Source organism: Lutjanus erythropterus, chromosome 14, assembly GCF_056507025.1.
Source record: "Lutjanus erythropterus isolate fLutEry1 chromosome 14, fLutEry1.hap2, whole genome shotgun sequence".
In the NCBI taxonomy this organism is placed as follows: domain Eukaryota; kingdom Metazoa; phylum Chordata; class Actinopteri; order Lutjaniformes; family Lutjanidae; genus Lutjanus; species Lutjanus erythropterus.
Window position 1 is genome coordinate 23821427 of NC_139330.1, and position 26902 is coordinate 23848328.

Sequence of the window (26902 nt, forward strand, 5' to 3'; positions counted from 1 at the left end):
CCTAGTTTTGTGTTGTGCCCACAGCACTGGACCGCAGTTCCTTTCCTACCTACCCAGACAGAGAACAGAAACCTGTAACAATCACCTGACAGCATGGATTCCTGAGGAGGTAGCTCACTGAGTCACACTCACCTTTTAAAATTAAAAACGGGGCCATTACTTTTGCCCCAAAGTTGACATTTAGCACATACTGTATGTCTAATTAAACACGTACAATGTCCTCTTTACTGATTTAAAAAATACCAGTATGATGAGTATTTGATGAGGGGCTTTGACACTTGAAAAATTATCTGACTCATTATGTAAATAATGCTGATTATTTAACTCTTTTAGCAGGTTCCTTATTGGGTCACATGTTGTGTGAGTCACAGGTTGGGATGATCAATAATGGCCGGTTTGTGGAAGCGATGAAAGCCAAACACAATAGTCATCAGCACACGGAAAGCCCCAGAAGAGACAACTGGCCCACTCTGTTGTTCCAAATCACCAGGTGGTTCAGTGTGAGCAATCCTCAAAAAGTTCCTCGCTGTCCAAATCTCTTACCACATGTGCACGGACACAGATACAGATACAACACAGGCTGAGAAGAGTTCAACAAAGAAATGAACTTCTGGGTTGTTTCTGAGGGTGAAGGAATTCAGAGTTTCTCCTCAATAATAATAATAATAATAATAATAATAATAATAATAATAATAATAATAATAATAATAAAAAGTTGAACCTATTCTTAAATGCAATGTCCTGTATGAGGTCAGGTTACTGTATTTGTACCCACAGGTTGACCTGCTTTGCTGTAGAAGAATTAGAAACACACAGAGTCAGTGTGGGGGTGAAGGCGTAGATGACCAGGGGAAAAATATGGGGGAAACTAAGTTGAATGAATATAATTCATGAAGGGAAAATAAACAAAAATAGTTTGCAGAAGCTATCACACTGACCTTTATTTCACTAAAATTCCACTTTTCTTTTTCTGAAGTGAGGTATAAAAAAAAGTTAGAGAACCACTGAGAACCACAATAGATAAACATGATAGAAGTACTCAAGGCTCTAATAATCAGGACTTTGAAAGAGACAAATAGCGTTTTTAAAAAATGACATAAATAACTCAGAGAATAAATAAGGAAAATGAAAGTAAAGTAAATTAATGGATATTAATGGATGGATATGGATATTAATTTGTGAGTTTCCTCATGAATTTAGAAAATATGTCAAGTCAAGTACTTGCTTTCTTTGAAACTCTTCTCAAATTTTAAAATTGGATTTTTGCTTTCACAAAACATTATGTCACAGTTGTCATAATACCATAAAACAGCCAGGGGCAGATGTAACTAATTAGAAATATTCAAATTACTGTAATTAAGTGTTTTTTTGTTTTTTTTGTTTTTTGTTTTATATTTGTTCTTTTATGAGTGAATTTTCAAGTCTGTACTTTTGTCATACTTTATTTACACTATGTATTCAACTCATTTACTTTTAAAATCATAATTAAGAACTAATTACATAACTACAAATTACTACAATTTGAATTGATATCAAAACCATTCATCTGCATTTTTGTAGACAATAAGGATATGTTATCGCAAACAGGCCAATGAAAACCAAGACATATGGATAAAAAACTAAACACCACGGCAGCACAGGTTTGGAGTAAGGACGTTAATTATTAATCATTAATTAATTAATTGAGATTTATTGAGACTAACTGAGAATGTATCCAATTATACATGTATTCATGGATATTTATTCAGTAGTCTAGAAATGGCAGTAATAAAAAAAAGACAAAAGATTAGGAGAATAATGTCAATAATGCATTAAACATCAACTGTTAAAAAGTAACTAATACCTTAAGTAGTTTTTGAGATGAATACTTTATATTTTCTTCACACGGGTACCATTACTTGTAATTGAGAAATATTTTAGTTTATGTAACAGTACATGTAATTGAGTACAGATTTTCAGGACTCTTTCCACCACTGAAAACAGCACAGATACAGATTCCTATTTCTTTTACCAACATCACTGTTTTGCAATGGTGGAATGTAAGTGGGTTTATTTACTCAGACAACACATGATAAGCTTAGAAAATATGAGCATAATGATGTCGAAAGATGGTCTGACACCCACAGTGAGCATTCATCTCTGACTTTTCATTGTAACAGAGTCACGGTGTATTGCTACTTTTACTTAAAAATACTATAAGAAGTTTTTAACTGGTTATGAAATGTCTCTATTTATATCATGTCTATACTGATGCTTCTATATGACCTGAATAAACACACAAGACCATCAGCAAGTAGGTTTGCTATACTTAGAGTGAAAGTTACAATAGTCATAGTAGAGTAGTACCTTAGCCAGTTAAAAATATGCAAGAGGAGATTTATATTTAAATTTTTTATGTATTTAGTGGATATTGCAGTTGAATCATTACCACCTTTGTCCACAGGGGCCTCCAAAATCACCAAAATATGAAAGTTATTATATTGTATTTTTATTCCATTACATTTATTTTCATGTTATATTTATTTTAAAAATTGAGATTTCACTAAGAAAGCATGTGATAAGCTTATAAAAACATGATGCACTGTATAAAAAGAAATATGTATCTTTTTATATGTATAAAAAGAAAAGATTAAACTACTCAAAAGCATGTGAAGTAGATATATTAGCTCAATCTCAACCAACTGACAGTAAAATGCTACCTACATCAGCAATATTAATATATTCATGAAATAGATATTGGTATGAAAATCAATGGGGGCATTTTTCTGCATTTCTTACTTTTAATTGTAGAACAGTAATTTTTTTTTCATTGTATTTCTACTTTTACTTCAGTAAAGGATGTGAACACTTTCACCACAGCTGCCATTTTAAAATCTAAGTACTATTTACATATATCACAATTTTCACAGCAACAGTTTAACAACTTTTTAAAAATTGAACATATGTATTCTGAGTACTTATACCCATAAGGCTTCAAGCTTAATAATATCAGTAATAGTCCTAAATAAAGTCTTGTAAATATCCATTGCCTGAGTTAGCTATTAAAGCATCTCACATTAAAGAGTCTGCAAAAAAGTGCATTCATCCATTATGTTTATTCTATTTTATTCTCTAGGAAACGAACATTACCAGCAAGATGTTGAGGAACAAGTTAAAAGAGGAGTGTGAGTCACTGTGACCTTGACTGATCATAACTTTCGCAAAGTTTAAAAAAAAAAAAAAAAGCTGACATGAACTTTTGTTCCTGATTGGCAGTCATGTTACTGCACTTCTCTGTACAGCACACGTGCTGTATTTAAAAAAAGTAGCTGTGACCTTGTGACTCAGTAAATGCAACATATGTACCTGTGGTTGAATTCAGTATGGGGTCACATGTCATGCTCCTTCCTAAACAGACATTAACAAAAATTAAATAAATAGTATATTATGTTGGAAGCTCAGCACAGCCCCCACACTCCCCCACACCCCCACTGTAAAAAAGGCCCAGTATAACTAAAATTGGGGGGTGTCTGCTGGTAATCCAGGTATTCAACACAAACCTATAAGCCTCAGAATACATACCTCTATGCGTCCTCCAGAGTCATACGCCTCTTGTGTTCTGACAGTGTGGCCAGTCCCTCACAGTGACTTCTGAACCCAGATCATTTCCATCTGAGCCCCAAAAGCCTCGGGGCTCCATCCTGGTATGAGGTGGCAGAACAGTGGGGAGAACCCTGGGGAGAACTGTGAAGGGGAACATCTCAATGTTCTTCTCGCTCTTCTTCTCAGTGGAAAGCACCTCGGAAGCAGATCGAAACCCACGCCCACTGAGACTCTTGAGACAGCTTTGTGTAGGGGTGACGGCTGCTGACATTAACTTCACATTGTATGATTGTCTTTTTTGCAGGGCCATGGCGAGACAGACACCTCTAAAAGTGCAAGTTAACCTGGAGAGAGGAAGCAATGTGGGCTGAACAGGTGGGAGATGAAAGAGGAGATGATTTACTGATCAAGCCTGACCTCTAGTGGTAATCATATACTAACACAGACAAATGGAAAGCAAACAAGACTGTAATGAACACAGTGTAACATTTAGGTAGCATAGAGGATGGCCTGATGGACATTTCTCATATTTTTCACAATTTTAAATAAAATAGCTGAATACTTTAATTTTCTATAAACTACCTAATCTGAAGCGGCTGGAATACTTTTCATGAGAAGACATCACTCCACTCTGTGTGTGTGTGTGTGTGTGTGTGTGTGTGTGTGTGTGTGTGTGTGTGTCTTTGACACTCACAAACACTAAGTGGAATCTATTCTAAGGCAAATTCTCACTTTTGCAGGTGATGTGATGTAAAACCCATTCCCCAGTCAAAAATATAGCTTTATTTCCCATCATGCTTGCTGGGATTTGTCAAAGTTTGCTATTTTATGTTACAAAATGCAAATGTTACTTTTTGTTTGTTTTGTGTCTGATCAGAATATGGTGGATTATGTTGGTAATTGTCATTCTTGTGCTGGTTTTAACTATTTGTGAGGTAGTTGTCACATTTCTTGAGGCCAGCTGTATTTTATACAAATACATTTACTTAAGTATAGTTTTTACATACTTGTACTTGAGTCTTTCCATTTTATTCCATATTTTACTTCTATTTATTTTAGTTTAATATTTGGTACTTAAAAAAACGGAGCAGATATATGGGAAGCTTTTATGATACAACACATTGTTAAAGATTAAGTTACTGGTAAGAGCCGGTTAGCCCTACATGCACGCTCCGCAAGTTGTGCAGGGCCCTGCCAGATACTCAAGGGCCCCACCTCTTCCTCAATTCAAAGCGGGTGACAGTGTTTACACCGCTGATGAGAGGGTGAAGCAGAACTAAAGAGATAATAACATATCGAGAGTGAACGTGACGAGCAGTAATCATTTAAACTTCTCTTTCCTCTTCTCTAAGTTTGATATCAAACTTAGAGAAGTTTGATATCAAACTTCTCTAAGTTTGATATCATTCATTCACAGTGATGTTAAGTTGATGCTCCTCCCTCTGTCTGTCTGTCTGTCTGTGTCCTGCTTACAGACACATTCAGGGCTGCTCTGTGACTTTGTGGTTGACAGAAGTGAGAATGAAATAAAACTATTTTTATCACGTTTAATGAGCGCCAACCTGCAGCAGTGTTTATAATCTGTAGCTCAGAGAAGATAATGTTCATGTGCGCGTGCACACTGTCCTGCAGCAGCCTCTGTGGAGACCAGTCTGTCTGTCCAGATATGACATGATGTTACTCCTGGGCAGAAGTATTCAGATCATTTACTATTGCAAAACTATTAATATCGCACTGTAATAATACTTCACTATGTGTAAAAGTCCTGCATTCACAAAACCTTGCTGAAGTAAAAGTATGTAAATATTATCTGATAAATATGCTTAAAGTAAGAGTATTCATGTTGCAGTAAAATGTCTCCTGTCAGTGTTATCATGTCTGATGTGTTTGGATTAATATTGTTGCTTTAATGTTACTGCTGTTTACTGCTGTAGATGTTTAAGGTTGAGATGATTTTAACTACTTTATAGGCCACTGTTGGCAAGTTTAATCTGCAGCAATGCATCATGACCATCAAATGTCTGTAGCGTCACTGTCCTGTGAAAACCATGCATCTCTAAAAAGTCAGAAAACAGCCTTTTTTTAGCTTTGTGGATTAAAAAGTGAAGTATTTGCCTCTGGGATGTTGTGTAGAAACAAAGTTGGATAAAATGGAACTCAAATAAGGTACAAAAAAAGTACAGTACTCAATGTAAATGTACTTACATGTTACTGTCCACCACTGATTACAACTCTGAACTAATGGGAGATGGAAATTAATGGACTGACAGTTAGTGATGATTGATCAAATATTAATTTAAAATCAATTAAATGACTAGTTACCAGGCATCAACCTTAAAGGTCAGTTTTCTATATTTTATATTTTCTAAAATTTCTTATTCATGTTAATGTCAATATTCACCTATCTGAAGATTCTTCATAAAATATTCTATTCAATAAATATTGTTTTTCTTGTTCCTCATTTTGTTCTGTATAGATCTTATTCTTTGACCAACAGATGGAGCAAACTGCAGAGGGAGGACTGTAGTAGAAGCACTGTGGTCTGAATGTGTGGCAAATGGTTTACGTGGCTCTCCGGTCAGTCCGGTCCGGTCTCCCCTTCTGCTCAGGGCCCCATGGAGGTCAGGACTAGCTCTGAATAAAAGTTAAATCGGAATCCATTTGCCGGTGTGTGTGAAAATATATCTGTGTGTGTGAATTGCTTCCTTCCTTGGTAGCAGCCGTGAGGCCTGAAGACCAAGTGCTGAAGCTGGTCAGATTGCCATAGACCCCAAAAGATAAAACAGTACAAGCTTTCACATCAATGGCAGACTGTCTCTGAGCGATATTGCAGCTTTCATTTTTTCAGACCAACCTTTAACATTTTGTTCAGTTTAACTGTTCTAAACATCTACATCTTCTACAAGATCATTAATGATTTCTTATGACTCATCAACAGACACTAACTCATTCAGAGAACATTCAGCATTAATTTGAACTCTGATTAATGTGAAACAGACAAATAAAACAGTTATTCTGGCACAGAATCAGATGATCTCTGATGACATATCATGGTCATATTATGATTTATTACATTAAACATATTACAGATTTCTCCTTTAGCTAAACATTTTAATCACAAGCAATAAGTGCATTAATGTTCTGATTGTAAAAAAATGCTTTGAAACATCTCATGTAACAGTTTTCCACAATGTACTGTTTGACTTTTTTTCACATTGAATCAAAAGATCAGGAAGATTAACCACTCCTTTCTTTGAAGGGCAACTTTGACACTTTTCATGTGTTTATCCAGTCAGTATTGATGGTAAATGTAGTCAATTAAAGCAGTGGATTCCTTAGTGTATGTTATATTGACAGAGAAACTGTTCTAATGCTGCAAAATTGGTTCTTCCTGCATCCAGTGTTGTCACAGTCATGTAGTTGGTGTTAACGAAGCTCTACAGGCTGTTTCAGCTTGAATTTCTAGTCTTCACCTCTGGGCAGCCAGGGGGCGACCTAGATGTGTATTTTTGTCACTTAACACTATGTTTTATCCAAAGTAACAGCTATAGGCTAGAGTGGTGATACATGGCAACATGGGCATTTGAGTCAGGTGGGTATGGTGCTCACAAAAACACAGAATGGATTAGAAAACACCAGGACTGGAGTGAATCTTGTTCAGTATTTGTTCAAAAAAACTTCAGATGAATAAAAAACACTTCTAAAACAAATTGTCTCAAACCATCCAGTTATTGAAAGCAAAAACCAGGCTCATCTGGCCTGCCAGATATTTCTAGATTTAATAATAAAAAAAAATGTATAAATTGTTATTTATGCTGTTTTATTTTTGCCCCCAAAATAATCTGAAAAACTCTTTAAATAGGATCCCTAATTATGAATTATTTTTCACAGCAGACAGATAGAGTGACTGTTTGCACATGAAGTTATGGGCCTTTTAATGTTTATTCATTTTATCTGATAAATGATGTTATTATTTATACTTGTTTATTAATTGGCCCCTGTGAGCCAAAGTGATTGAGAAAAACTGGAAAAACAATTAGCTTTGTATTTTGTAGTTGTTCACATTGAAGACACACAAGTCATTAGACTGCAGTAATATGAAAATAAAAAGATTTATGAGTGAAAAAGAACAGTAAAGAAAAACAATAAAATCGAATGATAAAGAAATAAAATAAAGAAGAATCAAATAATAATAATTAATTTAAAATAAATAATAATTAATTTAAAAAGTAAAAGTATAAAGAAATTCATATATTTGATATCTGATATTGGTTTTATTTAAATTCTTTATGAAGAAATATGCATTTTATTTGTTTTTGGTTAATGAGTTCATGAAATTTCTATGACTCATATAAATTTTCTTATTAAGCTTTCTTGTCATTTCTGAAAAGCTGGTCATATTGAACTTGGTATGTGGCATGCAAAGGCCTTTTTAAGCAGTGTCCAGATTTCAAAGTTACCTGTCCCAGATGATCAAATTCAGGCAGATTTCTTAATTTAATTTAATTAATTCTTAATTTTTACTTAAAACTAGCCTTTTGGCTAATTCTTGCATATTTACAGTAATGTTTATTAATATATGCTGTCCTGGGGAAATCAATCAATTCACTATTTTTAATTAATTAACCCCCATGTCACCTGTCCATCCTGACAACCAATCACTTACCGGTTTTTGAGTAGTCGGCCCACGTTTCTTCCTTTAAAATGGAGGTAAAAGTCACATGCCATCATCATGTCTGGACGCCAGGGGGTGGAAAGGCGCCAAGTCAGTCCTCCGAAAATTCAAATATCTCCAGAACCAGCTATCAATAAGATAGAATCAGAATCAGTTGAAGTTCACATTATATTTAGGCCTAGAATATTTTCACCTTTACTTTGTTAGACAGCTTTACCCACGGTACACCACCGTTTATATAAGCCAAATATTCTTCTCTTCAAAGCAACCAAACTCCTTTGGCACAAACAGTAATTTTGCCTTGCAGAACCTGGGAGTTGCTGGTCTACTGCTGCCTTGATCTGTTGGTTAGTTTGTTGACCCTTTGAAACACAAGTCACACAATGACTATAATACACTGACTATCGATGAGTACCTCATAATACCCCACTTCAAAAAAATCTAAACTATCCCTTTAATGTATAGCTTCATAAACTATAATGCAAATAGTGCTATGTGAGGATTTTATTATATATATATATGTATAATATTTCCCAGATGGTTGTTGGCCTTTATTTAATTTAGCTGTGGGCATTTTCTATCGACTCACCACATCTCTAGTAGAGGGAAAATTAATGATATACCTGTTGTTGCTATAGAGGTACTCCATGCTTGAACATGTCAATCCTGCCCTGTGATTTCCTGTTCAGTAAAATCAGACATGACACAACAAGAACACGTACAATAGGGGAAAAACGGCACCCTTCGGTGTCTGTTTCGTTCTGGCTTGTTTTATTGCCCGGTCTTAACTTTATATCAGTTACTCTCCCTTTCCCTCCCACTTTCTCTGACTGTCTGTCCTCCTTTGTCTCACTCTGTATTTGTCACCCTTATGTCATTCTCCCCTCTTGTTTCTCTCCACCCCTTTCACAGAGAAACCAGAACTGTCAAGACATGCTGAGCAAACGCTAATCTCGCACTGAGACCGGCTCCTGGGTGGGGCTCTCTGGGTGTGTGCATGTCATAGTTTATGACTCACATCTGTGGACCTGTGTGTTGTTTATCAGCTATGTTCATCTATGCGTCTGTATTTTTGTGTGTGTGGTGACAAAGAGTACAAATAGACACAGGAACATCATTAACATGCAGGCTGCAGCTGGATTTTCTGCCCGACCTTACTGACATTGTAAACAAAAAAACTCAAACTTGCACATAGATTTGTATCAGTTTTGATATTAAAGTATATTTGTTGTCTTTATATATTTATTTTGATGTCTGACTTTATCATTTTCTCTTCCTTATAATATTTTTTCATCCTCTCTATCCCTCCAAACATGAATGCAGTTACTGCATTGTAAGAATTAGTCCGAGAATGTCAAAAAAGAAACTCTTTATTGCATAAAAATACACAGACTACCAAAAATAATCAATGAATACTACAGCAGAAGAACAGCTGGGTGATTTCCAGAGGTGGATAAATGTTAATAAGACATTCTCTATAGTACAGCTCATACCCATACAGTGAATGATAGACTAAAACAGCTGGCGTTGAAAACAGATTTGCCCGTGAGTAAAAGCAGTTCTACAGTTTCTTTGAGCACATACCTCGGTCCTCATTCTCAGTTAAAACTTCCACCAAATTATGATAATGTTATTTATGCAGCAATCTACCTCATAAAAAAGTTGACAGCCTTTACTACCAATCAAAGATCCAGAACACGTTTCATTCCCCATGATCTTTCCTCAGAGCTCCTTAACACAAAACAAAATAACTTGGTCTTGCTTGGGCATGAATTTGGTCTTGGCATGAACAGCCATTCAGCTGATGACTGGGATCAAGTGAGAGTCAGTAAAACCAGACTGACCAGTTTGAAACAACCTTTAAAGGATTAATCGACACAACACTGAAGAAGCTAAGGCACAGGTTTTACACACAGTATCTGAGAAGACTGTACACCTCGGCCTCAGTGTCTCATCAAACCAGCAGATGGTTAGTTGAAGTAGTATTATCAAAGCTTATGAAGGTTTTTAGAATATACACAATTAGTCATCTGTCTGTGACTGAAAGAAATGTTTTAATCTTTTAAGGAAATCAGGTGAAAAATGGTTTAGTGTTCTCTTCAAGACTGGGTTGCACCGACAAGATTAGTTTGATCTAAGGGTGTTTCTAATCAGAGTTTAACTAAACTTGGTATAAAACGAGTCCATCCGGATTTAAAATTAAGCAAAACTCTTGTTTCACAGTTAAAAACTAATTTATTTAGTTAAGTCAAAACATAGTCGGTGTAAAATTTATTTAATCCATCTCAAACAGGTAGCCGTTTTAAAAGTTAAACCTCCTCAAGTGTACATTTAAAGTTAATACTGTATCACATTTTAAATTGGAGTTTAAAGATTTGGTGCAAGACAATAAAATTTAGTCTTGATTTAGAGTAAAAACTAAAGTTTTAAAGTTTTAAAGAGACATTTAAATTCAAATTCAGAATTAACTCCTGTGTTTGTATCGTTCCCTTTAAACCAAAAGTTTGACATTGTTGTTAAACAAGGCATCTTAAATGAGTTTGGACCATCTGAAAAATTGAGAATAGAATTTCTACAGACGACTGATGCAGATTTCTTGAAATTTTTGTCATTTCAGCCACAGATTCTAAAATAATTGGTCTCTAGAAAGGATTTTCTACAAAAAAGTCTGGCTCAGAATGGAAAAACATACTCAAGGGTTAGGATAATTCTTTTCTAAGTTTGCATGAGACAATTATGAAGCTCAATGGAGAAGCAGCAAAGTCAAACAACCATCACGCCACTGTGTTCACTCATGAAGTGTATTATTAGTAGTGTTCAGAACAAATACAAAGACAGCACAGCAAACTCCCACAGTTATACCCTTTTTATAATAAGAATAAAAAAAATCTGGAGACAAACAGCAAATAAGAATTATCAAAAAAAAGCATAAAAAAAGGTGCAAACACATCTGTTAGACTAGACAATCTACATTTCCATAGATTACATTCATCTTAAGAATCCAAGCCTTTGATTCCTTCTCATCTAATGCACAGTAACATTCAGAAGACAAGACACACATTGAAGAAATGGGAAAAAAATAATTATAATGCATGGGACAAAACCAAATGATTCCTTTAGCATCCTGTGCAAAGTTTTTTTCTGTCTGAATTGGTCTTCCACCGAGGTTTTAGGAAATCTCCAATAAATCGGGGTAAAGCTATACTTTACACATAATTACATCCCTTAGGTTAAGTGCACTTCGGTGATCTTGCATTGAGAGTTACAGGTAAAAAGTACAGATAAAATAAGGAATATGTTTCACTCAAATGCAGAATGTGAAAAACACCATGGTAGAAACCAGTTTATGATGCTGACTTAATCTAAAATAGAGGTCTGTACATTTAGAGATGCCACATCCAATCACAGTCCACTTCCAGTTGATTCTAACGTCACTCTTTGATGGTGGAGGAGGGCTTTCCACTGCTGAACCAAAACTAACTGAACTGAACCATCGTGGATTTTTGGTGAAATGGTACAGTGTACAAATGTTCACTGGCAGCACAGATCCAGCTCGGAGTGAGAGGTGGAAATGGCTGTGTGGGGGGGGTTTGTCTTTAAGCGGAGGAATAGAGGTATTTGGTCTTAGCCAGGCCGGTCAGCTCGTCCTCATAGCGAGGCAGGCAGCAGAAGAGGATGGCGCAGCCGATGCAGAGGATGGTAGCGCCCCAGCCGAAGCCGTAGGCCCAGGTGTAGTAATAGTGTCCCTCGAAGATCAGCTCGTTGAATTTGCAGGGGTAGATGATCAGAGCAATGACCTGGAGAATGACTGCAGAGAGAGAGAGGTGATAAAGGTTTGAAACACACTAAAACTCATTCAAAGAAATGTAAAGTGATAGTTCAGATAATTTGAAGTGTGGCTGTATGAAGTACTTATCCATGGTCGTGTATTTTAGCCACTTAAAAAAGGCCCACATAAAACAATCTATCAGTTTAAGTGGATGCTATATTTTGACTTCTTTACTTTGCTTTCAGGCAGCTTTTTCTGACAGGAAACCACTGCTATATAAGACAAATATTGCTCAATCTCACTCAGCTAGACTCCCTTGCAAAAACAGTCATTGTAGTTCAGAGTTGCTGGTCTACAGCTGCCTTGATCTGTTAGTTTGTTATTGTGCAACTTTGGTGTTTTCAAAGGTTAGTTTGAATTCATGAAAGTCACAAGATAATAAAAAGAAACTGACTCTCTGAGGCAATAGTAGACCAGCAACTAACTGTTTTCACCCAAGTGAGATTACAGATTTCTTTTTTTTTTTTAAAGGAGCTTGGCTGGTTTGGAGAGAGCACATTTGTCTTATATAACGGTGAAAGTATTCTAAATATAGCTTACACTTAAACTGGTATTTTAATTCATTTCTAAATTGACTTTGGAAAACAAGCCCACTTCAAATAATCCACACTTTCCTTTAGTTACATTATAAACTTGACAAACTGATTTAGAAAACCACTGGACAAAGTCAGTCAGTCAGGCAGTCAGTTGGACAAATAGTCCACCCTGACAGTAACAGCGAGGTGTGGATAAACCTTCACACGAGCGTGTAAGAGTTACATCAACATATCGACATCTGTGAGATCGAGGTGAGTCAGTATTTGCAGACAGTGATCAGATCCATCCCTGAAACCCCACGCTGGCACTGATGGCAGCCTGTGACAATTTCCAGACAGATCTTCTCTAGAAAGGTGTGACATTGAATTGTCCTGTGATGTGCTGTTTGTGACAGTCATTAAAAATGTATTTTGTGTAGCCATTAACGCCCTCAGGCAAAGGCAGGGCAGGCAGTGAGTCAGGTGTGACAGCATGTCCAAGCAAAAACTCCTCAATTAATCACAGAGAGACGGTTCAATTTAATCAGAAACACCGTGACGAGTTCTCAGTTTTACTCAGAAGAACTTTTTTGCACGGTGAGGTCAGGAGGAGGATACCACTAGTGACTTGACAGGAGTTAAACAACCACAGTGACTTTGTTTCAGCCCATTTACCAAAAGTACTTTAAATTACTGCAAACTACATTCCAAGGCATTTTCCTGCCTTCCAGGCAGTCATTGATTTCAGTTCATGTCACTATGGTATGAAAAGCAACATGCAGAGACTTAATAAGATACTGAAAATCTGTCACCGCAAAACCGTGAGAGATAAGTCGTGTCTCCACCTCAGGGACTTTCCCCAGGGACTAGGAACCTCTGGAGGAACTTACAGTATTTCCACTGCAAGAACCACAGCCTAAACTAAGTTATATGGTCATTATTTTAATCTCCCACAAGTCTCTGTTAAAGTTGGTAGTACTTTCCAAAAGTACTTGCTGCTCTCAACATTTCTATAATAATAATAATAATAATAATAATAATAATAATAATAATAATAATAATAATAATCCTTTATTTAACCAGGTAAATGCTTCATTGAGATTAAAAATCTCTTTTTTCAGGAGTGACCTGGCCATGAGGACACACAACAACAGAAACAGACATATACTGTCACACACAAAACAAATGAATGATACCACAGTATCCAATTAACGTGGAATACAAGGTCAGAGACAAAAATAAGTTTGATATTCCTGATTTGTCGAGTAGGCTGCTCGCAGCGTTTATTTCACACCGTTTTTAAAAGTCAGCAGCTGCAAAGCAGTTTATTTTCTGTTCATTGTTCTCTGACACACCAACATGGAGTGACGGAGGAAAGTGTGTGTCAGACAGACTGATGATGAAGTCCAGGCCTTATTGAGCAATTTTGCTGAGGTCAAAGTTTGAGGGGCAATACTGTTGTTGCAGTGTGGATTTTTTCATACATAATCTTTAGACCACAAGCTGAAGAAACTCTGTAGTTGCATGAAAATAAGTTCCTGAGACTAAAAGTTCTCGATACTTACGCAGCCAAACAGCACTGATGTACAGATTTTACTTACTCTTACTCATTTTACTATTCAAACCAATATTTCACTTCCTGGAAACAATGAGACTCACCAGCTGAAAAACTGTAGATACATTTTTTAAACCACCGCTTTTTAAAAGTGTTCATGTGACTTTTAATAAGTGAGAAGTATACCAGAATATTTTATGTAATTATTAAACTTTGTAAGTCATTACAAACTTGTATCGAGCAACCAAAGTTTGTAGAAACCTACATAACTTCATTTTAAATTCTAATGAAGCTTAGAAAACTTTGCCAAGATACTGTATCTGGATAATGTTTGGAAATGTGTATAAAAAGATATGTAGAATATTTCCATCTATAAAAAAACACTGAATCCTGGTTTTGAATATTTAATATTCACTGAAGAGCCGGAACAAGCCCATGCAGAATCTACTGTAGGTGACAGTGTCAAAAACTAGATGTTAAGGGTCTTTTTAAACCATTTTTTGGAAAAATGACGGCACAGCACTTTCATTAAATGAATAAACACAATGTGGTTATATGAAATTATATTAATAAGTGTGGTCCAGTGATCTCGGATGATTTGTATGATCCACAGATCACAAGTATTATTATTGTGTGTGAAGTGTTGAGCTGGTGACATGAGATCAGTTAAAGTAGTTCTAATCGAATTACTCATTTCTTATCTATTTCTTTTTCTTCCAAGATTCTGACTAACACAAGAGTCATTCTGTGTGAACCAGGTGCTAATTTTCTCAGAATCTCCACGGCAGTGCAAACTATCGTCAACCCCCCACGGCATATTTCAAACAGACATCAGAGCACTTGTGGCAGTGAAAAGCTACGTGTTTGTGTCTGTCTGTGTGTTTGTCTGGCTCTGTCCCATGTTCTCAGACTCTCTGTAGGGTGAGTCAGTCAGATAAACCAGCTGTTCCCATGGTAACATCACATCAAACCGCCCCCCCCCCCCCCCGCAGTGAACGTCAAACTTCTGCTCCTTCCACTCCCTTTTTCTCACTTGCTCCTTCTCATGTTAAACTTGCACGCCTCAGTCTTTTACGTGAGGATTGTGTCTTTGTTTCCCAGCCTCTTACGCACACTTTTAACCTTTGTCTCTGTGCCTGACCTTGATGTCTCATATTTCTTCCAGTCTGTTGAAACGCTGTTGAAACTCTAACTCTTTTTTTGTCAGATCTAATGAAAATCTATTTTTTTTCAGCTGGCTGTATCATCTACAAAACTAGCTGTCACATAGTCTTACATAATCAACACACTTGATTGTTAGGTTCAGCACATCACAAAATAACATAACAATCATAAAATTCTCGCTCGACACCAGGATGGGGTATTAAAAGTCTTTCTTTTTCCCTGCTATTGCAGTTGAATTGCGTAACTCTTCACAGGCTACACATGCAAGCATAAACATGTTTCGCAGTGCACTGAACCGGAGGCGTCTTTATCAGTTTCAGTTAATCTTATTTATAGTTGAGTGTTGATCTTTGTCTAAAGGCTCATTTTCTAGTGAATTGCAACTGAAACAGGGTGCGTTTATATGATGCACTCCACTTGATCTGCTTTAACTCTTCTTAAAAGCACAAACTGTAGCCTGACTGCTTCACTTCCAATGTGTCTCCAGTTAGGAGGTCATACTAGCTGGAACTGGGTGTTTGTTCGCTTGTGTGTTCATGCATGTGAGTGTGAGTATGAGTGTGTGTGTATATCTTACCAACAATGATGAGCAGCACTCCAATGAAGGGCAGCAAAGTAATGTTGAGTGAGCAGCACAGGGCCACGCAGGAGATGATGAAGGCAACGATGAGGATGAGGAGGCCGATGATCATCAGAGCAGCCACCGCCTGGGCCCAAGCTGGAGGCCAACACAAACACACACACATTAGTTGGAAATACTTCTAAAAACTCGTTTAAAAAAAAGTCAGAAGTTCTTTTGTATTTCAGTTGTATGGTTCTTTATAGTTTTTATATTACCGTCCTGCCATTGTTATCTAGATGATCAGTTAAACAAGAGTTAAACAACAGCAGTAACTCATGCATTTTTCACCGTTGTCTGACATTTTATGGACCAAACTACTAATCGATTAATGAAGAAAATAATCAACAGATGAATTGACAATAATAATAATAATAATAATAATAATAATAATAATGATAAACATTAGTTGCTTGTCCCTACTAGACATGAACATCTGACAAGACAGTAAAGAACAGTGCTCTGACATTGTTTAGAAAGTATCTACAAAGGAATCTAAAGATGATTTTAGGGTCAGTGCATTAATAATACAGTTGTTTACATGACATTTCTTTCTCTTTGTTATATCACCATTACCATCTTTTACTTAAGCCCCACTTCTGAAATCTACATCCTTGTGTAGAAGCACAGAATTTAAAGCAGTAACTGCTTATTACATTACATTTCATCATGTATGATGTAATTATAACATTGATCAAAATGTAATTATTTCTGTCTAATTAGTAATTTAAGCTGCAGTTTTTTTGTTTTTTTTTAGCTTTGTCTCTGGAAATAAATGAGTCGCTGTGTTTTGCAATATGTCTTTCGTCATTGTTGCAGCTCTGCTGAGCTCTTTCTCTCCCCGCTCACAGCAGGAACTCATGACGGCACATTCCACAAGGTTAGCGAGGTACAAGCTGATACGGAGAGAGCGAGAGAGAGAGAGAGAGAGAGAGAGAGAGAGAGAGAAAGAGAGAGAGTTTTGCTACACACCCCCACCACACCCTCAACCACACTTTATGTTCTGTTTGTCAGTCTGTGACGCTCTGCAGACCCATGAGCTCAGTAATTATAAGGAGCAAAGATTTGATCTAAAGCAAGCAGCTCCCATCATGTGTGGTTTTAGATGTTTGTGCCCAAAACAGCATGAAATTCTTGACAGATTTTAAATGTGCTGCAGTCTTTGTACAAACCATCACATGAGGCAAAAATGCGTAAGGTAAAATACTGATGATCCTAAGTTTTTTCTTGATTGCAGGAGTGCCACCAAGCCCACTGTGTACAACACACTGTCACACCCAATTCACTGTTACCAGATAGGACAACACCCTAAATTATTCATTTCTGTGTGTGTGTGCTTTCAGGTAATGCCCTACCCACCTCTGCCTGAGGTATTTCTCTCATCATACACATTGACACACACCTGACGAGTTCAACTGGTTCAATTTTCTCTCCCACACTCAGCTTGTTAAATTGAAGCTCAGTAACAACAGTGTTCCTCACAGGGGAATCTTTAACGCTGTTCAATGCATGTCAGGACCAGCATAATGAATCCAGACTCATCCTGAACATTATAAACTTGTTACTACAGTTTTAAAGTATGTAAGACATCTTATCCACAGCTCAAGAAACAAATAGTTGCAAAGGGAATACATGGAAATAGTGACATGCTGATGAAGATCAAGTGAACATCAGATTGTTTTTCTACAGGTCAGTGTATTACAGTACATGTAATAACACAACACACAAAAACCCTCTAGAATTTGAAGAACTGCAGCCTCCATCACTGTTTGTATGAATCATTATCCTTATTACAGATAAGATTGTCCGTCAACATAGCATGTAAATGTTACCACTTCCACAAAACTTGATGGCTTCATAATAGTTACGGCTAAAAACAACTGCCAGAAATCAGCTCGCTACACTATCATGCAACCTTACTGGAGATTCAGTCCGACTGTCTCTGTCTACAACATAAAGTTGTTGTTCTCCCAGAAGGAGCAAGAAGATAATTAGCTTAGCATTCCAGCATTCTGTGGTTTTTGACTCAGTCATAATTCATCATTTGGGCTCTGGTGAATGTAGAGGTTAAGATTTTAATGCAGTAACAGTAAATAAAACTGTTTTTAATTAGAAAAAGTTAATAAAACTATGGGGAAGGATGTTTAGGAAGTCTATTAGCGCAAGAGTTCCAAAACTCTTTCATCTCGAGACCCAAAAGAGATATTTGGTGTCTCCCTGGTCCTAAACTTATAAAAATACACCATTAATTACCATAAATTCTACATTTAAAAACTGATAAAGAACACAACAAACCATGAATTTAAACAGTATTTTTTTCCCATTATAAAAGTGCATGACAGCACCAAGCACCACCTCCTCACAAACTTGCACTTTCACCTTAACTACTAGAGTGCTTTTAATTTGAAACATCCAGGAAGTGTTAAGTTTGTATTAACAGCATAATGCAGTAACTTAAACAGAGTAAAGGGGAGCGGATCAAAACGAGGCTTAAATTTAGCGGTTACTTAGCAGTTTTATGTTCCAAAAACTTTGTGTTAGTGTTTGCACTGTGTTCTGCTCAGAACATTGTAATTTATGTTAGCAGCCTGCTGGTTTATAGTTTTAACCGTCACAGTGGTGGTTGTTACATTCCTTGACTCCAGCTTATGTTGCTGCTGTGTGCGCAATTGTTGTTCCCCCTTTTGAATGTCACTGAAAGCCTGAACTGCTTTCTGTGTGTTTCTCCACGCTGCCTGTCTCTGTTTGAGAAAATGTGGTATCCTTTTTGCTCGGCCAATTGGCGACCCAATAAAAATGGGTCTGCAACCCATTTTGGGTTCCAACTCTAAGTTTGGGAAACGCTGCTTTAATGTGCTACCAGATTTTCTTCTAAAACAGTGCATTTACACATGCAAATGTTTTTGACTCTGCTTTCTTCAGTGAGAGCTTCTCTTATACATTCAGTGTATATTAAAATGTGTGCGCTGCAGCTTGGCATTGTTGTGTCCGCTTGCTCTGTGTGTTTAGCTGGGTAATGTTTCATGCTTAAACATTGTGAAAATGTCTGGGTGTGTATCTGTGGGTGAACACTAGAACTGTCTGTCACTCTTTCTTAATGCCATCCAGCTGTTCAACATCTGTTTTCCTCTTCTGATCAAAACTAACAGAGATTAGGCCTCATTCCTGCAGTTTTACACTGTCATGTGCACACGGGTACGTGATCTAAACTGTAACTGTTCCAGTAAAATACACCTATGAATTGTACAAGTCAATACATGCTCCGACCGAAATGCACATATACTGCTTAAGGCCCTGGCCGTCACAAAGCTCTAAAGCTTGTACTCAGAGTAGTCCTGGTCTTATACAGTCGAGGATAATATTCATCAAAACCTCTTCTAAGGAGGCTTTCATGCAGACAGCAGGAATCAACTTGACACCCTGTGTTTTCCTTGAAAAGATTTTAATGGGACACCTGCCCAGCCAGCAGCTCGTGGCGCAGGAACACAGTGCCAATGTTTGAATTCAGGCTTTGAATTTGCAATCATGTGACTGGAACTCAGCAGCAGAGGTGCTAAAAGTGAGTGATGAGTGCTTCTCTGTACATGTAGGAGGGGACAATATGGATGGAATCTCCTCTGATGGTATATGGTAGTTTTCAGAGCCTAAACATTTATTATTATTAGGAAACTATATTGATAATCAATCATTTTAAGTAATTTTTCAAACCATTAATTCTCTGGTTCAAGCCTCTCAAATGTGAGGATTTGCTACTTTTTGTGGGGGGGGGGTTGGTCTGATGGTCAGATGAAGTGAGGAACCTGAAGAGAAACTTTGAACTCTGGGAGATTAAACTTGGCATTTTTCATTATTTTCTGGACAAAAAAAAAATAACTGGCAGATTAATCAATAATGAAAATAATGGTTAGCTGCAGCCCTAGTAGTTTTATATCACTATTTCATCTGAAAAGTTCTTAATAGGGATGTAACAGTAATCAAATAGTCTGATATTGTGATAAAAAATGTCTTGATACCATGTCTTGTCACCAATTGTGACGATACCATGATACTACATGGTTGATTATTTTATTTTAGCATTTTTATCTACTGCCCACTTCATTGTTTTTATTTTGCAACTGATTATTATATAACATTCACTGCCAAAGACAATTCATACGTGGTCATGGCTGCCTACAATTATTTTATTTGATTAAAGATGGAAAGCAGAAGCACTTCAAGATATGGAGAAAAACTAATTTTACATGAACATTTCTTATTTAATAAAGGACATTTTTTCAAGTTGTTATTTTCCTTGTTTTTTTTTTAAATATCACAATAATTGTATTGTTGTCTTTTTATCACGGTATTGTTCCATCCCTGTTTGTTAATGTAAAACACGCAGACTGATTCAAATCACTGCATTAGCCCAATACAGACATTCCAAAGTATTTCATCACACAGATGCAAAAATCACATAATCAAACTACGCCATAAAGCTGTACCTTAGTATTACTGGTAGAGCCTCATGAATATCATCATATCATCCTGCCATTGTGCCATGATTCATATCCAACCAGTGATTGTCTACCTTTTGTTTTGCCATTGACTCCCTCATGACAAAACCTGTTTATTCCTGTAGTTCACAGGAAAGCAGAACTTCCTGTGAAAACAGCCCTCACTTCCATAGAAGGAGTGGCCTCAACACCATGACAGGGTGTCTGTTTGGTCAGACGCCAATATTCACTACGTCCTATATCCACGCACGTCCACTGTGCTGGTCGAGTTTCAGTTCACCAACGTACCGTATCTCCACAAGTATTTAGGCCAAGAGTGCTCAGAGGATCCTCGGGGTAAAACGTATCCTAGATCCAGCCAACAGCCTTCTAGCTGTTGTGGTCATCTTTTGTTTAACCTCTTCAGGCCTGCTGAGTCTGAAGGAGACTCGGCCAAAACAGCAGCAGTGCAGAGTTCAGACAAAAACACAAAACTACTTTAATCTAGAACTTCAAACAACACCAGAAAAATACCTGGAAATGACTTGTAACAGCAACTTCTGCTTGTACATTATGAGAACTAAATATTTGTGTTTTAGCCTCTTTAGTTCCCATTCATTAATGTGTACAAGAACTCCACACTGCTGCTGTCACTGAGCCAAGATGGAGTGAAGATCTGGACTTCATCTCATGCCAAATTTTTTCGGGGGAGGGAGCAAGTTCCAGGAACATATGCACAAAAATCTAAAACTATATATGGTTTTTACAATGTAGTCCAATCAATTAATTCACTTATCGCTGCAGGTCTACACTGCATCATATTAAATAAGCACCAGAGCTTGTCAAGGGTTAAACAAAGAGTCCAATCCGTCTTGAGGTGGGGATTAGTGGTTAGCACTCAGGTTATGTAATAATGAATTAAAATGTGTGGAGAGTTTCTGGCAGCCTTATTAAATAAATACTAAGCAATCTTAAAATTGGGAATATTGCGTAATTACAGCTCTAATCAAGGACTCTGCAGAAACATTTACATCGTCAGCTTCTTTTCATGTTTTATGCAGAGAATTGTGCAAACAAGTCAAAATCTTTGATCTGAAAGGACAGAAAATATAAAATCAGGGAACATGCATACAGTATGCAGATCACGGTATGGAGCCGTTAGCCTCACCAGGCGACATGCATGGAGTCAGATAAGGGCAACAATCATGTCTTTGTTGGTGACTGTGGGTGTGGAAACCAACCTGAGAAGGACAGAGAGTAAGAACAGAAGTCTGTTCTGTTCACGGTTATTGTTCGACATCACTTTAGAGTGTGTGTCGGTGTTTGTCGGTGAGTTTGTGCGTCTTTGGTTGGACCTCTACACTGACGGGGAAAAAAAACTCATTAACAGCTGGTCTATAAATAGCCATATTTGACAGGCATCTTAAAACCTGCTTTGCGCCTGTTTTTTCTGTTGTGTAGGTCACAAACTATTTTAAACGGTCAAACTCTGCCTGAGGTGTGAATTTGTATTTTTTGTCCCCAGCAAACCAATACAAAAACTGCACTCCAAGAGCTGTGCAGAAGTTACTTTAAAGCTTAACTTCACCTTTTAACTCTAACCTTTTCTCTAATAAGTCCTTTAAATAATCAAATAAGTCAGATGTTTTATTTATTGTGGTATTAAAACTTGTTGTTGTACATCCTTTGATTCTTGCCTAAAGAGAAAAGTAATGAAAGTTTTAAAATAAAATACAAAAACCTGAACACAGCAGCCGTGAGACCTCTCGTCTTCCTGGTTGGGAAAGCACTGCCACTGTCTGTTTCATAAGATTTTATCCAGCGTATTACTGAACCTTTCTGATCGGACACTGGCCTGTAGCTCATACTAAATCTATTAAAATTAGATTAAAGAAGAAAATGTGTGGTATTTCCTGGCAATGGGAGGTTAAAGAAGAAGAAGAAGCCACAGGTTAGAGAGCTGGAGGAAATTTTAAATGGGACAGAAGTGTTTAGACAAGCACAGGCAGGCGTTCAATCAAAGGAAGAAACTGAAAAGTGATCAGATCCCTGCAGGTCTGGGCGATATAGCTTATCAATAATATCTTGATATTTTTAGGCTACTCCATGATATAAGATGTAGGCCTGTACCTCAACATTTTCTCTACTGCTCAAAAATATCTCCATGTTTTTGACCAAATCAATATTGCTGCAATATGGTAGGGATGATTACTGGTGTTTTCGCAAAAACATTTTGATAAATAATCATCAGTAATGTGGACATAATGACTAAGACTTACTCACTTCAGTTACTTACTCAACTGAAGAGGTGTTAGTTGTCTTGATACCAGCATTTTAAACTTGGATACTAGTATCAACAACGATGATAAGCCAATATTTTATGCAATATCACAACTTCTAAAATTTAAGACGATATCTTGTCTCATATCACAATATCAATATATTTCCCAGCCCCAGATCTAAGTCTGGGTACCAAGCTTCAATATGGTACAGATCAAACTGCTTCAATACTATCATATATTGAAAAATGCCTTGTCACAGATATTCTGTCAGTTTCTTCATTCAGGTTGAATCAAGCGTTCAGCTGCTCCCAAGTCTTTCAACGGTTTTTCCTTTAAAGTGAGTCACTTTCTTTTGTTAAAATGGATTTTATGAATTTGGTATTGTTCAGGAACCAGTATGAAAGCCAAGGTATCAGCTGTGGTATCGGTATCGAAAATTTCTGAACAACACCCAGCCCGACCTGGATCACTGTATTTTAAACCTGTTTCAAGTTTCTGTTTCTTTTCTGTCTTTTTTCCCTCCTATTGTTCAGTAGCTCATATGCAGAGGGACACCTCACTTTGAATTTCATCTTGTTTCTTCCATTTTTCTCTTGTTGAAAACTGATCTTGTGGGTCTGTAAAGCCCTTTTAATCACTGTATGTGATACTGGTCTATACAAATAAACTTTTGAGAAACCCATTACAGTAATCTTTGAGTACCTATCCTTTCCTTCTTCCTTCTTTTATTTCTCTTTTATTAATTTATGTATTTTTATTATTTCTCGACTAACTTTTTCCTGATAATGTTGAGGTACACCACAGACAGTATCTCTGTACTATCTGACTGTTTATTAATAATTTAGAATATATTTACAGCTGTGGTTGTTTGTGTTTGTTTCTGTTTGAGTAAATGCATGTATAGTGACAAGGGTGAGTTCTGTCAGAAAAACTATTATTGTAAATCCAAGAAAACACTTTGAAAGAAAAAGAAACTCAAAATTTCAAGCAGAGAAAACACAAAGTTAACTTGGAGGAGAGGCTGTTGGGGCTTTTTATACACCACCTGCATGAAACCTCCTCTACAATATTTGCCCAGACTGGACACACTAAATGAGATAGTGACGACCAAAGTTCAGTCAGTGTTGTAGGCCTCCCTCCTCCCTTCAGGCTGCTGCACTTTCTAGTTGTTGTCAGAGGTCGAGTCCTTCACTGTGTGAATGTTGAATTTTGCACCTCAGCGACACACAACTCTGAATCTGCTCATCTTATTGGCTAAATAAAGCGACGTATTTTCTCGGTTTTCATGCTCTAGCCTCACTGTTTGCTGTCCTGTTCTGTCTCATCTGTAGTGTAAAGTGACACTTACGAAACTCCATGAGAGACTTGCCCTCCCAGTGGTCATTCCTGCCTCGGTACTGGTTCCACATATTGGCGTAGTGAGACTTGGCGTCCTCGTCCTCGACCCATCCCGACGTGGCGGCGATGGCGATTATGTCAAAAATAATGGCGAAGAGCAGGAGCAGGGGCACGATCCACCTGCAGCGGGGGTAGGCGATCCCACAGCGGAACATGACCGACGATCTGAGAGCGTGGAGCGGCTTGCAGAGAGAAGGACGAACGGCGTGTGTGAGCTGAGCGCGGAGGAGTCCGTCCGGTTATATGCGGTGTTCCTGTGCGTCTTTGCGCAGGCAGTATCACTGGGTGTGGTGTGGATTCCTGATAAAAACCCCACCCGACTGTGTAATGCAAACCTGTTTTTGGACCTGAAGGGCTGGGCTTGTCTGCCTGTAAAAGCTGAGCCAGGCCCGGCCCCATTCACTGTGTCATATTACAGCCACAACCTGCAGCTGTGGAGGCGCCTGTTTCATCTCAGTCCTGACTCCCAGTGACCATTTATAATGTTTAAAGTTGTTCATTTTAAGGTTTCACGATGGCAACAGGTGGTTTTGCGGTGGGCTGCGTGTGGGAGGAGTGTGAGAGGTAAAGTAAAGAAGGAGGGAAATGAGATTGCTAGTGAGATGATGCAGTGCTTAAAGTAACCACAAGATGGCAGCATAAGGAAAAATATAGAGTGAAAAAAAATCCAGAATTATTATTGTATTGTTCAGCACTAACATTGATGGAGAAAGTTTTCAGATCTTTTATATAAGTAAAAGTATTAGCACCACATTGTAAAAATACTCTGTAGAAAGTAAAATGATGAAAATGTTATTTAAGTGAAAATATATTATATACAATATATATTAAATACATATATTTGCTTGGCTTTTACTTGATTACATGTTTTTTTTTTAAATAATATATGTTGAGTTTATTTTATTTTATCTTGTGATAAACATGACAAATATAAATTCTTCCAAACAAAGCTTGGCATGAATATGATGTGAATTGCACACTTTGGCCTTCATGGTCCTCATGTCTCGACTCACCTGTCACTTCTACAGTGGTTCACAGACAGAACAGAACAACTCTGATGACACTTTACAGCAGCCCAGGTGATTTTACAAGGAAACTCTGTGATTCACAGCTGTAAAGTAAAACTGATGCAATATCCCAATAACCGCAAAGCCAACAGTCTGTCACTGATTCATTCTCAAAAGACGTCATCAGATGACAAAATCAATTCAAGTGTTAATACTCTGATGTCCACAGAGGGGAGACAGTCGTCTGTGTTTGTAGATCTTACTTTTGATTTCACAAAAAAGTCAAATGGTACAACGTAAAATTGTTTTTCAGGTGGATTTTTATTTTAATACTTAGAGTAGCTGCCACCAGGAAGCTGTGATGTGAGCCAAATGAACAATCGAAATGAGAGTATTTTGTCTTTCTTGACTTTAAAGGAACAGATCGTCCCAAAATCAAAAGTACATTTAAAAAAAAAAAAGAAAAATTCAATTCACAGACCTTGTTTTGAGGATAGGAACTACATTCATAGGAGCTACTTTCTTTATAGTAGAAAGAAAGTAGTTCTAGTAGATTTTAAAGTAGGTCTAATAGATTCTACTGCAGAAATTAAGTGATAGATTGTGTATTTTAAATATATTTAATTGGAATACTGCCAATTTCTGCATACATTTTATGACAAATCACCAGCTTTATGCATTATAGTGGCAGGATTGTGTTATGGGACTGATCCTGCAGCTGGGAGCAGAGATGGTGTCAGATTGCTCTCTTTGTCCGCTGGCCACAGTACTGGGAAGAATGCGGGGTTTCAAACTGGTGGCACAGGGGAGCTCCCCTCCCTTCAGCCCACAACATGATGTCAAACAATGTAATATAATCCGTCCCACAAAAGTTTTTTATTTGATTATGTTTTCTAGTTGTTTCGTACCAATTTAAACATACCCAGTTAATTGAAATGAATCGAAATAAAAACACAGTTCTGTTAAAAATGCACTGAATGTATGTAATTCTGAATGATCGTATGTTGCATTTCACTGATATTCTCTGTCCAGAAGAGAACAACTTATTCAACAGGATTTCTTGAGTGACACACAGTGTCAGAGCAGATTAGCAAGCAGTTGAGTGACATTTACAACAGTTATGTGACAAAGCTTGAGTTTTCACTGCAGACTCTGGTGTTTGACACAGACAAACTGGACAAAAAAAACTTTCCATTTTCATCAGGGGTATTAATGATCAATTCAAAGAGACAGAAGAGTTTCTGAGTTTGTGTCCAATGCACAGCTTACTAATGTTTATAAAATATATAGCAACTGTAGTCTGCATTTTTTGTCAGATATTAATTATTGTTAGGTATTAATATTAATATTTTGAGGAACAACTTACAATTTGTTCACCTTCAGCTGAACTTCAACAATACCAGTAAACTCAACTACACACAGAAACAATAGACAACTGATGAATCATTGCATGTTTACATTAACTATGAGCAGTGGGGGAAAGAGTACTTGAAATTTCTAGCTTCTTAAGTAGAAGAACTATTACATTACTGGTTAACCCTGTTACAATAACACTCCACTAATATGCATTAATAAGTGAGTAACTAATACACAGGTACAGTGGCTTCCAGGTTGCAGACAGCTGGAAGCTGAAATCCATGGCTTCATCCCATATGATTCAGTCTGACAAGTTCTTCATTAACTAATGATGACCTGTGCATCAGTTAAGCATCAATTACTGTATATATATATATACTGCATACTTACTGCTACTAATATCACAAATTACACACACACACACACACACACACACACATAATAGTAT

At 37.1% G+C, this 26902-nt stretch overlaps 1 protein-coding gene across 1 annotated transcript; it reads right to left on the reverse strand.

Annotated features, from left to right (window-relative positions):
• Positions 1-11834: 11834 nt before the first annotated feature.
• perp (p53 apoptosis effector related to pmp22) lies at positions 11835-24561 on the reverse strand. Its single transcript, XM_084735727.1, has 3 exons — positions 24042-24561; positions 15898-16038; positions 11835-12065 (listed from the first exon to the last, which is right to left on the reverse strand). Exons 1-3 carry the CDS (start codon positions 24244-24246, stop codon positions 11854-11856), a joined length of 558 nt encoding a protein of 185 aa, XP_084591853.1. The 5' UTR covers positions 24247-24561; the 3' UTR covers positions 11835-11853.
• Positions 24562-26902: the final 2341 nt, after the last annotated feature.

Coding starts and splice junctions, on each gene's coding strand:
- perp (XM_084735727.1), bottom strand. CDS start 24,246: ATGTTCCGCTGTGGGATCGCCTACCCCCGCTGCAGGTGGATCGTGCCC. Junction 16,039..24,041: donor CAAGTCTCTCATGGAGTTTC/GTAAGTGTCACT, acceptor GTTGGCCTCCAG/CTTGGGCCCAGGCGGTGGCT. Junction 12,066..15,897: donor AGTGCTGCTCATCATTGTTG/GTAAGATATACA, acceptor CTCTCTCTGCAG/TCATTCTCCAGGTCATTGCT.